Raw genomic sequence first — 16,004 nt, forward strand, 5'->3', positions numbered from 1 at the left:
CCCTCTGAGCATTTCGTTTCAGGATCTTTGACACCTGACCTTGAGTGATGCCATACTGCCGAGCAATAGCACGCTGTTTCATGCCGGAATTTCGTAAAGCCACCACTCCATGACAAACAGCATTGTCGAGTTGACGGACCATCTCCAGAGGAAGCGGCAATAACTTTTGTAGACGTGCAGCAGTTGTTTTCCACTAATACAGAACGCAACAACCCTTGTATACCCGACTGTGAAGCCAATCATCAAATGCACCTGTCCGTACATTTTGCCACGCCACCTGTGATATAATCCTGTTGTTGACTTCTTGCTGCGACAGACAATAAAGTGACATGGTTCTTTTACAAATAAATCACCAAAGTGTAAAAGAAACTCACCAGATTGATATACTGAGTTAAGAAAGTAAACCCAGGTCAAGAAAAAAAAAAATTCCATATTAAATGCCAAGTCTGTATATATACATATATATATATACAGTATATATATATTTCAAATTTCAGGAACCAGCAATTTGGGTCAAGATTAAAAGCCAGGCAAGACACCTGAGAGGCAAGTGTGCGAACCTCGGCAATCCTATAGGCCCATTACATTTCCTTAAGTCAACTCGTACAAATGGATACTGATAACTCTGAAGATGTTAAGAGGAGTAGTACTGGAGCAGCATGTACAGACGGCATCCGGTGAATTAAACGTCACAAAAGGCAAACCACCTTTGCGCCTGAAAAGGTAAGTTTACAATCAGTGTATTCTCCAGCAATAACATATGGCAGTGAAAAATGGTCCCTAACAAAGAGCAAAAATTGATCATCATGCAAAGAACCATAGAAAGATGATGTTTTGGCAAACTGAAAAGGGACAAGAGGGGAAATGAATGGATCAGACAGAAAAAAAAATTCCTCGACATTCTGAACACAATGAAGAAATTGAAATGGAACTGGGCTGGACACGGAGCAAGAAGAATGGACAACAGGGAGACATCAAAATTACCAACTGGCAACGTAGAGATGGCCCAGCAATAAGCCGAGATAACTTAAAGATCAAACTGAGAGAGGAAATTGAAAATGTTACTGCTGTACGATGGCCTCAAATTGCATAAAGTAGAGCACAACGGTCTGTGTTGAGGGAGGCAGCAAACAAGCTAACCCATACAAAACAGCACACATCTTGTTCAAACGTGGAACATCAACAATAACTCAACTTGGTGGCTTTGAACTCAAGTCAAAAGTGGGTACTTGTATTTTAAGAACAATGCAACTCACTCCACGAGGTTTTTATTCAGCCTGTAGAACTTCTGCTTAAGGCCAAAGACACGCCAAATGTACTTTGCTGTCTCAATGTCATCCTGTGGGTTATAAGGTACAAGTTTAATGTTAACAAGATACATTTGTAAAATGCAGCAACACACACACACAGACACACACAGACACACACAGACACACACACACTGACTAATGAGAAACCAGCCAGAAGGGTGAACACATTATCACTCACAATGTTATTTTTGGTGGCTACTCATTGCCCTGCTCTATGAAGATCTCTTTATACAGCATCACACGACCTTTACGAGAGACTGTTAGGTGGTGTATGAGTATAGTGCATGAGTGAGGTTCATGCTTGTATACCTATGATTACCTTCGCTACGGAGGTTATATTTTTCACCTGTTTCTGCGTTTGTTTGCCTGTAAACAGGATATCTCAGTCATGGACTTATTCGGATGGAACTTGGTGGACAGGTTGGTTGTGTGACAAGGAAGAATCGATTCGATTTTTGTTCAGGTCCGGATCCGGACGATACAAACCGTAAACCGTTCAGCCTGGCGGAAGAATAAATCGTGCTATATATTGTTTTTGGTCCCACCTCTTCAATGGTGAAGAATCAAAAAAATTAATCTCAAATCCGGATCTTCACCAAAATCTAATCAATTCATTCTTATCACACACTAAACCTGCCCACCATATTTCGTCGGAATCCGTCCATAAATTTTTGAAATATCGTGTTCACAGACACAGACAGACAGGAGTGAAACATATTTTTGATGGCAGAGGTAATTATGGTTAGGTTGTAGATGCAGGGACTTTTGAAAATGGTCTTACTTGAGATAAATGGAAAAGCAAATGAAAGAGGGGAGGAAAGAGAAATGAAAATCTAGTCATCATTTGCAATAATTTGTACAACGCCATGGCAGAGTGATGCACATATAACTTGTACTTTACTTTTCTAAATAAACGCAAGTTAAGATTGCATTTGCATGCAGGTTGGATATCGATTGATTATAAAACCTTAGTGTTTTGTTACATACAGTAGAAAAGCGGAGTGTCATTGTTTGTATTTTAAGTTCCTTGTGAAAGAAGACTGCTTCTTAAGCTACAGCCTTGAGCACTTCCTCGTATGGGTTGTTTCTGGTAAATCTATGGTGAGATCGCTCTTTTGAAATATGTGAATGTGACTGCCTTACCCCCTGGGATAATGGACTCCTTGGTTGAGAAATTATAGAGCAGGACTCACCATCTGAAGTTGCAGCGTCTCCTCTTTTCCCTGGATCTCAAGGCACACAAAACACTTGTTGTGTGCTACATTTGAGACATCTGCCCACCTGTGACAGAATGCATATCTGAGTCACAGGAGAGAAAGGCTCGTGAAATGCAAAATAAATGGCTACCTAAAAATTCAAATCAAACGAACAATAAATGATGAACCGAGGTTAATAAAGACAGTATGTGTTTGTTTTTAATGGTAAATTACGCCGATGTATAAATAAAATAGTGCACTCTTATTCATTCTGCATCGGTGGAGAAATGTTTTCAAACACCCCTTCACCTACAAGCATCTATTCCTCTTAGAGGTAATAACAAGTTACATGTTTGGCACAGAAAACGAACAAACAACTAATGCACCACTTTGTTAACCCACGAGGATATCACAGAAGCTGTTGGGATGGACAGCTGCAAAAGGTTTGCCATACAAACATGTCGAAAGTCAAATGATCATAAAGTCATCACTCACTTGAGTTGATGTGGAGGTTTATCATTTTTGTACTTTATCAAGATTTCGTGAAAGGTGGTTTGCAGTGTAATATCTGTTCCAGCCACATCCTGGGAATAACATAAAACATGTAATCACTTTACAACAGAAACATCGTCTATATCCCTATTTGTGAACATCTCTTTGTTCGGTTGTGCCTCATGGACAGCCTAAGGAAGTGACTTAGAGAGGGAAGAGGGGTCCATGGGGGGTAACTTTTCACGACAAAAAACATGGGCGCATCAGATTTTAACTAGGGGCGTGGCAGCAGGGCGTGCCCAAGGGGCGTGGCTTCCTCTGACTATAAAAAGCCCACTACAAATAAACAGAATATCAAAACTAAGTTGCGTGACTGACGATTTTCCGGGCAACGCTGGGTAACTCTGCTGGTAATGCATAAAAATGACCAGGTGGAGACAACAAAACAAGACCAAAAGTCTCACAGCGGCATAGCTGGGCTTGTAAAATATTATAAACCACAAACACATATGATTAGCTTTTCAAACAGTCGTTAAGGCTTCTTCTAACATTAAACAAAGAAATTTGGAGGAATCCCACGACAGAATGCACATTACATCCGTGAGGCAAGCTTTACTTACAGAACTGAGCGAAAATCTACTGTAATCGATGTACCCCACAGGGGGTTGTGGGTGTGCTCATTTACCAAGCAGCTAGCTAGCGCTTGCGAAGCCAGCCTTTCCTTAACGGTTTTGAATGGCGTGCTTGGTCGAATGCTTAAACCACTTGGCGATCTCTCCACAAGAAACTTGGTAAATGAACACACACCTAATGTTCTCCGACCATCGATCGATTGTAATCTATATACCCCAAAGAGGAATGACCCTTCCTGCCACTCCCGCAGTGAGTGGGTGTACTTGTAAATTAAAATGTGGTTAGGTGGACTCAGCCATCGTAATGACATCATAGACGTAATGACGTAACAGACACAAAACTGATATATTTTAACTTCCAGTAAGTTTGCAGTCACTACGAAGGGATCAGTGTTACGATTAGATTTACTATAATATCAACGTTACGTTATCATTATTACAAAAATGATATTACCATAAATTAAAAAAACCGAGGCGAATTCCCTACTTCCTCGGTTATTAATATTGGTGCCGAACACCGCTTAGATCATTGATCATGAACCATACACCGCTTCAATCCAATAACTTTCCATTCACGACATTGGAATTAAAGTGTTATGGTTATATTTACTATATTATTATTATTATTATTATTACGAAAACGATACTTCTGAAATGGTGCACTATGTATTAACAAACCTGGGCTTAGTTTGTCCGAAGACGAGTCATAACGCCTAAGGCCTATACGTGCCGTACCATATTGTTGGAAGAGCCGTGACGTTTATGCTTTGATATTTCATGATCATTTTAACAATCGGTTTGTTTGTTTCACACTGAATGAAGAATGTAAAGGTAGAGCATAGCGATTGTGATATATGACAGGTTCGACGATACGTTCGGCACATAAATAAAAATGGCGGAGTGTGGAGAGTCAGCCGCCATACGCCGTAATGACATCAGACGTAATCACGTCACTCTGTCATGTGACCATATCCTCAGCTCTGATTGGTATACATTTGAGGGGACATACATACGGACGGACAAACACTGTTCTCGACGGCTTCACCCGATGGGTTACACCATAAAAATAACCGATTAATGAGTGAGAAGGTGATGTCAGACTATAACTAAACTGTGCTTATATAAATATATATATATATATATATATATATACACACACAGACACATTTGTGCTGGGCAATAATCACGATGAGGATAATTGTGCTTTAGATTTGCTAACCTGATAACGGAAATGAATTATCATGATAGCTGCTGCGCATGCGCGGTCGGCAAATCGCACCTTGAACCCGGATCTTGACGGTGTATGCACTGCATTGAGCATTTAGTGTTTAGTTTCTCTCAAAAGATATACCCCTTATTAAATGCAGCTCTAAAAAATAAAGCAGGTGATATAATATTGAATGTATACTGTCCAAGATGTAATTGAAATGATATAACATTAAGCAATAAACGTCCAAACAAACAACGACTACTCAAGGCGCCAAAAGTGCTGCCGGTGTAGAAATCCGCGATTTGTTTTGAGTTCACTTTGTCTGTGCATGAAGTTGAGCAATCAAGGCAACATAATGTCAAAGATTAAGAATATGAGCATCCTTGGTGTGCGAAGTTTTAGCACCGAGGACAAGGGCAAGCAGGTAATCTCGTTCTTATCTCCTCTCACCATTTTCGTTGGACCAAACGGAGTGGGAAATATGGTGTCGTGGGTTCCATTTTTTAATCCCATTTTTTCCACAACATAGGACTGCTTGACATTTATTATTCGCGAAGTTCCACATCAAAGGTGTTATTTTAAATGCATGAAGATAACCATATATGACTTTCTTCACAAATACCCCAATTAGCATGCAGCTTGCTTGGTTTCTGTTGGCAAGCAGCTTGCTTGGTGTTCTGTTAGCTAGCAGCTTGATATCACTTGCCAAGCCAGACGTTCTGTATAAATCACTTTGCAAACTGTTCGTCCAGTCGCTCGGCGAATGGAGCAAAGCGATTTCGTCCAAGCAAAATGAGGTTGGACTTTAAACAAATTGCAACAGAATTATGAAATAAAGAGTACGAACACATGTAACTCTATGGCTATTCAGTTTGTTACTATGTGGATTGTTATTGTATGCTAAATGGTTCTCAAGCCAAGGTGCTGATTACATTACATGTACTTATATTATCATGATATCGCGATAACGGGACCCATTATCTTGATATAGGGTTTTCCATTATTGCACAGGCCTAAATTACATGCAGTACACACATATATAAATATATGACATATATGACATATCTGAACATATGACAGTGACATATGACATTTCATATGACAGTATGTGAACTAAGATCAAAATTCTGCTCTGTCGGAGGGTTCTCTTGAGAGCCTGACAGGCAGAGCGTATGTACATGGCAGTGACGTCATTACGTGCGCTCATTGAAAGCTGGAGAACTGAAGATATATCTATCTATCTATCTAATCTATCTATAGAAATATATATATATATATATTGTTGCGGTTTTGTGAATAAAGGATGACCCCCCCCCCCCCCCCCCCTCGTAGGTAGACGCACCACAACATGTAGCCTCGCTGTAGTTCAGTTATTTCTTAGTAAATGTAAGCGTAGTCTCCTTTCCTGTGTTAGTTTTGCGTTGAGCAGGCCAGTAAGTGTAGGCCTCAATTGGGCTAGAATGCCATGTGCTCGGCCTGGAACAAGTCTGGCAAGGCCGAAGGGAGGAGCTGCAGGGAGTGGCCGGTAAGCAGCGAGCCGCCAATCAGAACTCGAGGGGAGTGGCTCACCACGGCAACGAGACAAGGGGCATGGAACATTCGGGTAAGGCCGGGGAGGGGCCATATAAAACCCTGCGCCGAGCCCCCCGCGTCAGAATCGGTGAGAATCGGAGAGAGCGAGAGAGATCGGTGAGAAGCAGAACGAGTGAGAGTCTCCCCGTCCGAGCTGTTGTCCCACCACGAGTGGATTGAATTGCTTGTTATAGCCTCTCTGTACACGAATTCCCCGTGCCCTGTGCCCTGCGCTCTGCGGCTGTATTAATCGCGCTTGTGGAGACGATCCATTCCGGAGCCACCTACGCCGACGACCCTCCTACCTGGGCTCCCTGCACACATGCCGTGAACATCAGAGGGCCACACCAGGCGAGCTGTCCGGGAGCGACCGACAGCAAGGCGCGTTTGGCGCGCGAACTTGCTCTTCCTCCTTTTCCCCGTGTGAGTGAGTGGGCCCTTTGTCTGGGAATAAGTTAAAACTGCTAAGCATCTGCTTTGTGTCTCTTCGCCCTGTACATTATAAATAAACCTGTTCTTCCTTCTATTTGATCATCCCCATCAGTTCCATCTATTGGCCTAGCATCGCACGAATAGAACCGCTCGAATCGGGCTCAATAAAAGTAACGGCACGAGTCACGTGATACGCAAACCGCTCGGTGTATTCCATTAGCGTGGCTTGTGCGAGGTCCGGTCCCCGCTTTCGTCGCCGTGTGGGTACCAAAGGTACATGTGGAGTTGACCCGATACCCTTTCCCGCGCTCGCTACGGGAGTGGCGACTCGGACTCATGGACACGAAGACCCGAGGGGGAAAAGGGGTTAACCCCCCCTCTGTACGTCGACGGGCTTCGGGAGATCCGCAACAAATTGGTGTCTGGGAGTGGGATAATTGGACCTAGAGTGCGCTTCACGTGCTCAAAATTACTAATTGTAATTGTGCGATAGCGAAGTGTGAGAACCAAGTGTGTGAGGGGCGCGTGTGCACCTGGGTGTGCGAGTGTGGAGTGGGTCACGAGGTGTGAGGACGCGGCTCAAGCATCGACACCGACCAGGGTAGCGCTTAGCGGGACGGGTAGCGGACGTGAGCCCCTGGTGAGTTGTGTGCTGCAGGGACCAGAAGGGATCGGTGCTGCGTCGGTCTCGCAAGGAACGGCATGCACGATTCGTGCCTCCGGCCCCCACACTGTATGGTTGGTGCCGTGCCGTGGCGGCAAGGCCGATCGTCCAGGTTCAAGGGGAGGTATGAGGGATCGGAGCCACGCACCTTGTCGGGTGCGGTGCTCCGACCGGGGCTGGCTGGGTCATCGTGCGTGGGACCGCGAGGCCCCACGCAGGGATGGAGCCCTGAACCTGGGCCCATCAATCCCTTCCCCTTTGGATCGAAAATGCCGGACGGACACCACATACAGGTGACCAACCACCCGCATGGATCGCTCGGTCCTTCGAGGCTGAGCCATTACAACGTCCATCCACTTAGAGAGGCTCGTAGTTTAGAGGACTGTGGAGAGTAGTGTACCCCAAGTGGGGGAATGGTACTGACCATTCCTCACATGGGGGGGGGGGGCATGAGCATTAGTTTAGGGGGATGGCAGTGTTAGGCCCATGGAGGGGCCAGCAATGGTTGCCTCCATGGGGCACCAAAGCTAGCCGAGGGAGGGCTAGGATAATGTTATGGATTTAGAAGACTGTAGAGACATGAGATTTAAGTAGAGACACCTGAACTATAGAGGGGACGTAGACAGATTAGGTGGATGTTAAGAAAAGGGTGTGCATAGTGTAAAGGGATGACGGGGAAGCACGAGAGTAGGGGAAATTAGTTAGATAGATGATGCTGTGTGTTTGAGGAATTGTGTAGTGGTGTGAGAAAAATGGTGTGCAAGATATTTGGTGTGTGAAAGTAGTTGAGGTGTGAAAGGTGTGGAAGTAAACGGTGTGGAATGCATGGTGCGAAGGATTGAATGGGGGAGAGTGGAACCCATTCGTGAAAGCCCGGGGGGTAGTGTAAAGCCAGGTAGAGGGCATAGGCAAATTACATGGATATTGACACCTGTGGTGCGGGTAGTGGAAAGAAGTGCTTTGTGAGGGTGCAGTAGAAAGTGACATGCCTGGGCGTGTGGCTTAATTTGTAGTTATGGTTATTGACCATAATTGTCCCAATTGGTGTCCGGAGTAACCAATTCCCTTGGGGTTTCAATGGCCTGCAGTTCAAACCCCTTGGGGGTTATGCTCGTGACGATACCAGTTGGAGGTTATGGTGTTTAACCATAACATTACGTCACCAATCCCCTTGGAGTTTCAATTGTATGCGGTTCCAATTCCTTGGGGGTTGTGGTTATGCGTTACCGATTAGTAGTTATGGCACTCCGTCACTGGAAGCTTGTCGGCCAGGTGAGGCCGCAGGTAGGCACTGGGAGCCGATTAGGTTAGAGTTGAGTGGGGCCCGAGGATCCATGGGAAGGACCCGGGTTGCCCGATGCCGAGGTGGGCATAGAGGGGGTAAGCGCCAGGAAGGGGCTTCCCCAGTTAGGGTAGTTGTTTGTGAGTGAGTGGGGCCCGAGGATCCCAGGAGAGGACCCGGGTTGCCCAATGCCGAGGTGGGCATAGAGGGGGTAAGTGCCAGGGAGGACCTTCCCCGGTTAGGTAGTCGCGGGAGCAGGCAAGCCTGGGAGGCGACTTCAGTGGCGGAGGTGCGCAGGTAGGTAGACCTGCTAGTGGAGACATGACCCAGCCCCGAAATTGTGCAAGGGCACAGATTGAAAAATTGGGGGGTGAGACCCAAATTCGGAGGGCATCACAGGATGGTCAATGGGAATTGGTTTTTAGAACTGCATAGTTAAAGATGTATGAGAGTGAGTATATATATATATAATATATATATATATATATATATATATAATATATATATATATATATATATATATATATATATATATATATATATGTATATATATATATAAAAACATAATTATATATATATATATATATAATTATATATATATATATATATATATATATATATATATATATATATATATATATATATATACATATAAAGATATTGTTGTGGATATGAGAATGTTGTTTTTTTATTGTTGTGTAATGAATTGTTGTAAAATGTCACCCTCCTTCCTGCATTTGTTGTTGTATAAAGGTCAAAGGGCGTTCCCGTAGTTAATTCCATAAAACATACATGAAGGACACCATATATCCCGTTCAGTAGTTATATCCTTATTATGTGTATTAGTGTAAGGCTGTGTCTTCCATTAATTTAAATACTCCATTGCACCAAGTGAAATAAGAGTAGATTCCCTTCACATGCCCCTTCCAACAAATTGCCAACTGTTCCCTCCGCGACTCCATTCGCCACGAGGTCGGCTCGGAGAAGAAGGGGGAGGAGCTGCCGACTCCTGGGCGTGCCCGCCCATCGTCATCAAGGGTGGAGCCAGAGGGCCGTGCCGACCAATCAGGGCCGAGGCGAGCTCACCGATGGGCGTGTCCTGGACACCAGCGGCTTGATCGCCTGAGGCGCTATAAAGAGCGCGCGCGAAAGCCTTGAAGGAGTTGGACTAAGAAAGAGAGAGGAGAGAAGGGGCAAAGCGAAGCAAAGAGTGCAAGAGTCGAGGAGGGAGGAGATCAGATCACAGACAAGCCAAAAGAGAGTCCTGGAGTTTGTGAGAGAGGGAGAGAGAACCCGTCACGCCAGACCCCCCACCAGCAGCGTTGGCTCCATCAAGCAGCTCCGACCCGTTACCCCGCGCACACGACAGGATCGGTGGCATCGGCGGCCGTCGAGGTCCAGTCCGACGTCCCGTGCGGGATCAAGCTCCAGCCAGCTCCGTGCCTTCCTCCCCCTCCAGCCACCCACCTCCTTCCAGCCAATCCACTCTGCAATTCCCCGTGTGAGTCCGTCTTTGTTTGTTCTGTCCAGGGTATTAATTAAGCCTGTTTAGATAAGCTAGCGATTTTCACTGTGTCTCTTTGATTTCTTCTGTAAATTATTTTATTATCCTTCCTTCTCCTTGGTTACTTTTGGTTGTAAATAGCAAATAAATTATATTCGTATTCCCTACTTCTGTCTTCCTCTTCTTCACATCCGTGTCGCCTTTGTCTTTTCCCCATTGAATATCTGTGGCACGATTTGGCCCACGTTTAAGGGATCGGGTCTAGTCATTGTAAAAACAGTTCAGGCCGTGGCGCCATCCGCTCGGCAAATTAACATCTTATCCGCGGTCCGTAACAATATATATATAAAGATATATATATATATATGTAATATGTATGTATGAGAGGAGAGGAGAGGTGGTAGAGGAGTGAGCCAACTATCTTCCTTAGGGCATACTCTAACGGTGTGCCAACTCTATATATATATATATATATATATATATATATATATGTAAAGATATATATATATGTAATATGTATGTATGAGAGGAGAGGAGTGAGGTGGTAGAGGAGTGAGGTGGTGGAGGAGTGAGGTGGTAGAGGAGTTAGGGTGGGAGACGAGTGAGGACGGTGGGTGGGGGGGAGGGTAGGGAAGAAGTGAGCGAGGGTATTAAGCGAGTTTTTTTTTTTTAGTATGGCAGATAGGTGCAGGAATTGTGCCTTTGAGTTGTTTGCTGATACAAGCATGGCATTTGGCCTTTTTTGTGCCCACATGGATGTGAACCTTTTTTGAAAAATGGCCGCCATTGTTGTCACAGGACAAATCTGCGATGGCCCTATAGCCAACTATCTTCCTTAGGGCATACTCTAACGGTGTGCCAACTCTCGTGCTTGTATCATCAAAGGCACAATTCTTCCAAATATTTCACCTATCTGCCGTATTATTTTACTCATTTCGTAAAACTCTTCCTGCATCATCTAACTCAAGGTGTCCATGTGTCGCCCGTGGGTTTCCCACTAGTCTCATAAATACAATTCATCGGATGTCTGTCTGTTCATGTTTTTTTGCAAAGACCGCTGGGCTGCCAACCACCAAATTTGGCACACAGACCAAGTCCGACCCGGGGATTGTCTTAAACGTATTTTCATGCACTACCTCTGCCTTTGAAGACCCCCTAATAAAAGAATTTTTACATGCTTTTTACGTGCTTGAGAGATATTACATGCTTGAGAGAAGACTTTTTACATGCTTGGGAGATTAGACCCCTTAAGACCACGAAGACCCCAAATACCTTTTGGACCTCAAAGACCCTAAAGATCCCAAAAGACCCCTGAAACCTTGAAACACCTTTAAGACCCTTAATATCCCGAAGACCCTTAAGACTTTTAAGACCCTTTAGATCCCAAAGACCCTTTAAAAGACCCTTCAGATGCCAAACACCCTTTAGACCTGGAAGACCCTTAATACCCCAAAGATCCATTACGACTCCTTTACCCAATGGCATTGCCCCAACTCATCATTTTATATAAACCCAAACTGGCATCACCTCAACTCACATTTTAAATAAACCCTTCTGCCCCCTGCCTCGCCGGCTCTCTTGCCCCCCCCCCCCCTCCATCCCCCTCCTCAGTTCCCCACCCCCACCCCCAACCCCCCGAGCAATGCCGGGTAGCCCTGCTAGTTACCAATAAGATTGTAGAGTGCTCGCCAAGTAGCTTAAGCATTCAAGCAAGCATTCCAACGAAACGGTTGATAAGGAACGGTTGGTTGGCTTGGCAAGTGATTAGCGATTCATACTTATTAAGATCAGGCATTCGATGATGAGCGCTTGGAGTTCACTCATCCCGTCGTTGCTTTAATCATTGTACTCCTTCCAATTATTTTGCCTTCATAACTCAGAGATTTTTCCTCAGATAACTCAGAGAGTACCCAGGCTCAGCTCCGGAAGCCTTCACGGCAATCCTGCGGGTTAATTTGTTTGTGGTACTCTATACAGTATACATACACAAATAAAATACATCAAAACTACAATGCCAAAGGTGTAGCTTCAAACAGAGGTCTTTCAAAGAGGAATTCAAGTGGGAATTGTCGTAATGCAATTGAAAAATATATTATATTAAGTTACACGAAGCATAACATGTCAGTTGATCCTTCTCAAATCTCATGGCAGAACTCCAACACAAGGTCGAATAACGTTAATTTTTATGTATGTATTTATGTGGAAGTGATGGGTCCTATATAATGAAAGGAGATGGCACAAAAAGGGGGAAAATAAAATAGCACAACTTTTTAGCAAGTGAGGCACCACCCGAGGTACCATGTCGCACCAACACAGGAGTTGGAAGACGAAGAGAGCAGAGGCAGATTGTTTTTCCATAATGTTTTTGGAGTTTGAATAAATAGTTTCTCGTGAGGTTCAAGATCTGGGCAGTGTATGTTAGCAATGTTCATGCTGTTTCTCGCGAGGAAGAAGAAGAAGAAGAAGAAGAATTATCATGACAGTTTCTCTGTGATGCTTTTCGAGTTTGAAGAATAACTATCAGAAGCAGAACGTTTCTCTGTATTATTTTCCGAGTTTGAGTAAAAAGTCTCGTCGAGTTTGAAATTCACAGCTCAAACCAACATGCTGGAACTCCAACACGAGGTTGATGGACGTTATTTTTTTTATTTTTACATGTGTAGATTTATGTGGAAGTGACGGGTCATATCATGAAAGCAGATGACACAAAGGGAGAAAATAAAATAGCACAATAAAGGTGAGGCCCTGGCACTGGAGGGTCGAAGGAGGGGGATGGGAGGAGGATGCCATAGTTTGTCCATGCATATAATTTTTTTCTTTTTAAAGGTAGGAAATAAGTAAAATAGACTCAATCTGAGGAGGGAGCAGGTGTGTTCCATTTAGCGGGGTGTTTCATTACCAAGCTGAATTTAGAGCGCTCGTCAAGCAGCTTAAACACTCCAACAATACTGTTGAGATTTTATTTTTTTTGCATACAAGATCGAGGCTCGTGTCAGAGCTAACATTAATGACCAAAAAAAAAACTGACACATAAGGCAAAATAAAGGGAGCGGGAGACAAGATGGGGAGAGAGGGGGAAGCACACAAGTACAACATTTGAGAGCAGGGACATCGGGAGATCTGTGGGAGGGAGAGGGCTTGGGGGGAGGAGGCGTGGGAGGGGGGTGGGTGGTGGGAGAGGTTAAAAAAAAAAACATGGACACATGGACGCTAGGACTTCTAAGAAAGAAGTTGGTATTTCACAAAAGTGGCTCTGGGGTGAATTAACAGCTGAGCTGCGGCTGAAAGCCTTGTATGTGGTAAGGACCTCAGGTGTGCCAAGGAAGGACTTTGCACGACGGAGGATGCCCAGTCAGCGACTGGCTTTGGAGGCCAGCTTGGAAATGTGGTTTTCCCAGGAAAGATCATGGCAGATAGTGAGACCCAAAAGCTTGAGTGACAGAACTTCTTGGAGAGGATTGTTGAGAAAGTAGATGGGAGGGTTGTCCAGACGGTCTTTTCGGAGAGACATAGTAAGAGTGTGAGATTTGTCAGGATTGAAAGACATGTTCCACTTGTTTGACCAGTCTGTGATTTTGTCCTGGTCTGCATAGAGTGAGGAGGCTGCAGACTGCCGATCTGAGGGATGAGGAATGGAGCGGCAGAGAGTGGCATCATCAGCAAAGAGCTGGAGAGGATTTTCCAGAGTCCGAGAGATCATTGATGAAGACCAGAAAAAGCACAGGGCCCAGAACACTGCCATGGGGAACTCCAGCCTGAACAGGAAGGGGAGATGAGAGAAATCCATTCAGGGTCACACGTTGACTACAACCAGAGAGGAAGTCCGCAAGCCATGCATGGAGGTTTCCATGGATACCATAGGAGGAGAGTTTGGTGAGCAGAGCGGGGTGCCAGACTGTATCGAAGGCACGTGATATGTCAAGGGAGACGGCTGTAATTTCCTGTTTGACATCGAGGACCTCCATCCATTGTTGAGACAGCAGAAGCAGCATGTCCAGAGTAGAGTGACCTGGTCTGAATCCAAATTGATGATCAGAGATCAAGCCATTGGAGAAGAGCAAGGATTTGATATCCGAAGCAATGATGGATTCCATGACTTTTCAGATAATTGGGAGCATGCTGATTGGTCTGTAGTTGCAAGGTTCTGTTTTTGCACCTTTTTGTGCAAAGCGGTAAAGTTGGCTGATTTCCAAGCTGATGGCAGATGACCTTGAGCAAAAGAGAGGGTGAAGAGAACAGAGAGAGGGTGTGGAAGAGCAGCAGAGCAGCATTTTCGGACCCGTGGGCTGATGCCGTCTGGTCCAGTTGCAGAATCAGAGTCGAGGATTGACAGAAACTTCTCCACCTTGTCAGGAGAGGACACAGACTCCAGGAGTAGCTGGGTACGACTGGGTACAGAGAGAGATGGGTTTGGAACACAAGATTTTGAGGCAAACACAGAGTTGAGGCATTCAGCTTTTGCACGTGCTGAGTCAGCTGTGTAGCCATTTGATGTAAGGGAGGGGATGGAGGGGAAACAAACACCAGAAACAGATTGACAAGACACCATCAGGTATTGGAAGAGGGAGACAGGTTTGAGAGTTCACTCTTGAGAGTAGAGAGGTATTGTTTCCTGGCTCTCCTGAGGGTAGACACACACTTGTTCCGGGCTTTGTGAAAATAAATGCCTTCCGTTGGATTTGCCTTCCAGGAGGCGAAGACAAGTTGTTTTAGGGCAACTGCCTCACCACAAAATTCCATGTACCATGGACGGGAGGAAGGGTATGACAACTGAAGACGGGATGGGATAAATCTGTGCATGAGCGAACAGTTTACTTTGGAAGAATTCCCAGGAAGAGTTGATGTCAGAGGCAGTAGAGATGGGAGACCAGTCAAGATGATTTATGGCTGCTTGAAGACCGTGCCAGTTGGCCTGAGTGAAATGCCAGACTCATTGACGCTGGTGATGGCTTAGCGGTTAGGGTGCCGGCTTGGGATCCTAGGATCCTGGGTTTGAATCCCGGTCGATCGCTGAATTAACGCCAGGGGGGTTGACTCAGCCTGTCATCCTTCCGAGGTCGGCAAATTGAGTACCAGCTTGCTGGGATGAATGATCACGGTGTGTACCCCGATTTAGAATAGGTACACCGTATCCCTGCGCATCGTAAGAGCGTGACCAAGGATTGGCATCAGGAAGGGCATCCGGCCATAAAAACATTGCCTCAAACAGGAACCATGATTGTCATGGGGCCCGCAAGGCTAACCCCCGCTCTAGCGGGGAAAATGGCCTTAAAACGATCATTCATATTCATTCATATTCATCGACGCTGAGGATACTCTCTGAGGATGGCCAGATAGATGTCCACTTTCACAAGCATATGGTCAGATGAACCGATTGGAGCAGAGGAAGAGCAGCAGACATTTGCAGGGAAGTTTGTCCTAACCAAGTTTAGAAGAGAAGAAGCTCCATTGACTGAGATCCGGGTCGGGAAATTGACAGATTGTGTCAGTCCCAATGAGTCGCAGAAGTCCTTTGCTGAGGTGGCATGGCTGGTGAGAGAGGTACCCACACCCAGCCAGCTGGCATGATGACAGTTGAAATCACCACATATGAAGAAGAGGGAGTTGGGATGAGTAGATAGAAGTTGGTCCATGTTATCAGACAGCGAGATGTAGATGGAGTCATCACTGTTTGGTGCACGGTACAACACACATATGAACAAAAGGTGGG

General features: G+C 45.1%; 1 protein-coding gene across 3 annotated transcripts in view; it reads right to left on the minus strand.

Moving 5' to 3' along the window:
• Positions 1-16,004, minus strand: part of LOC137437872 (tyrosine-protein phosphatase non-receptor type 21) — a 99,666-nt gene that overhangs the window by 21,930 nt on the left and 61,732 nt on the right. For all 3 annotated transcript variants that reach the window (XM_068132558.2, XM_068132557.2, XM_068132556.2), the window contains exons 8-10: positions 3,002-3,090; positions 2,504-2,591; positions 1,257-1,339 (exon numbers count right to left, since the gene is read on the minus strand). In XM_068132558.2, coding sequence (XP_067988659.1) covers positions 1,257-1,339; positions 2,504-2,591; positions 3,002-3,090 — 260 coding nt within the window. The remainder of the gene's footprint in view (positions 1-1,256; positions 1,340-2,503; positions 2,592-3,001; positions 3,091-16,004) is intronic.

Source organism: Myxine glutinosa, chromosome 12 (assembly GCF_964187855.1).
Source record: "Myxine glutinosa chromosome 12, kmMyxGlut1.1, whole genome shotgun sequence".
Taxonomy (NCBI): domain Eukaryota; kingdom Metazoa; phylum Chordata; class Myxini; order Myxiniformes; family Myxinidae; genus Myxine; species Myxine glutinosa.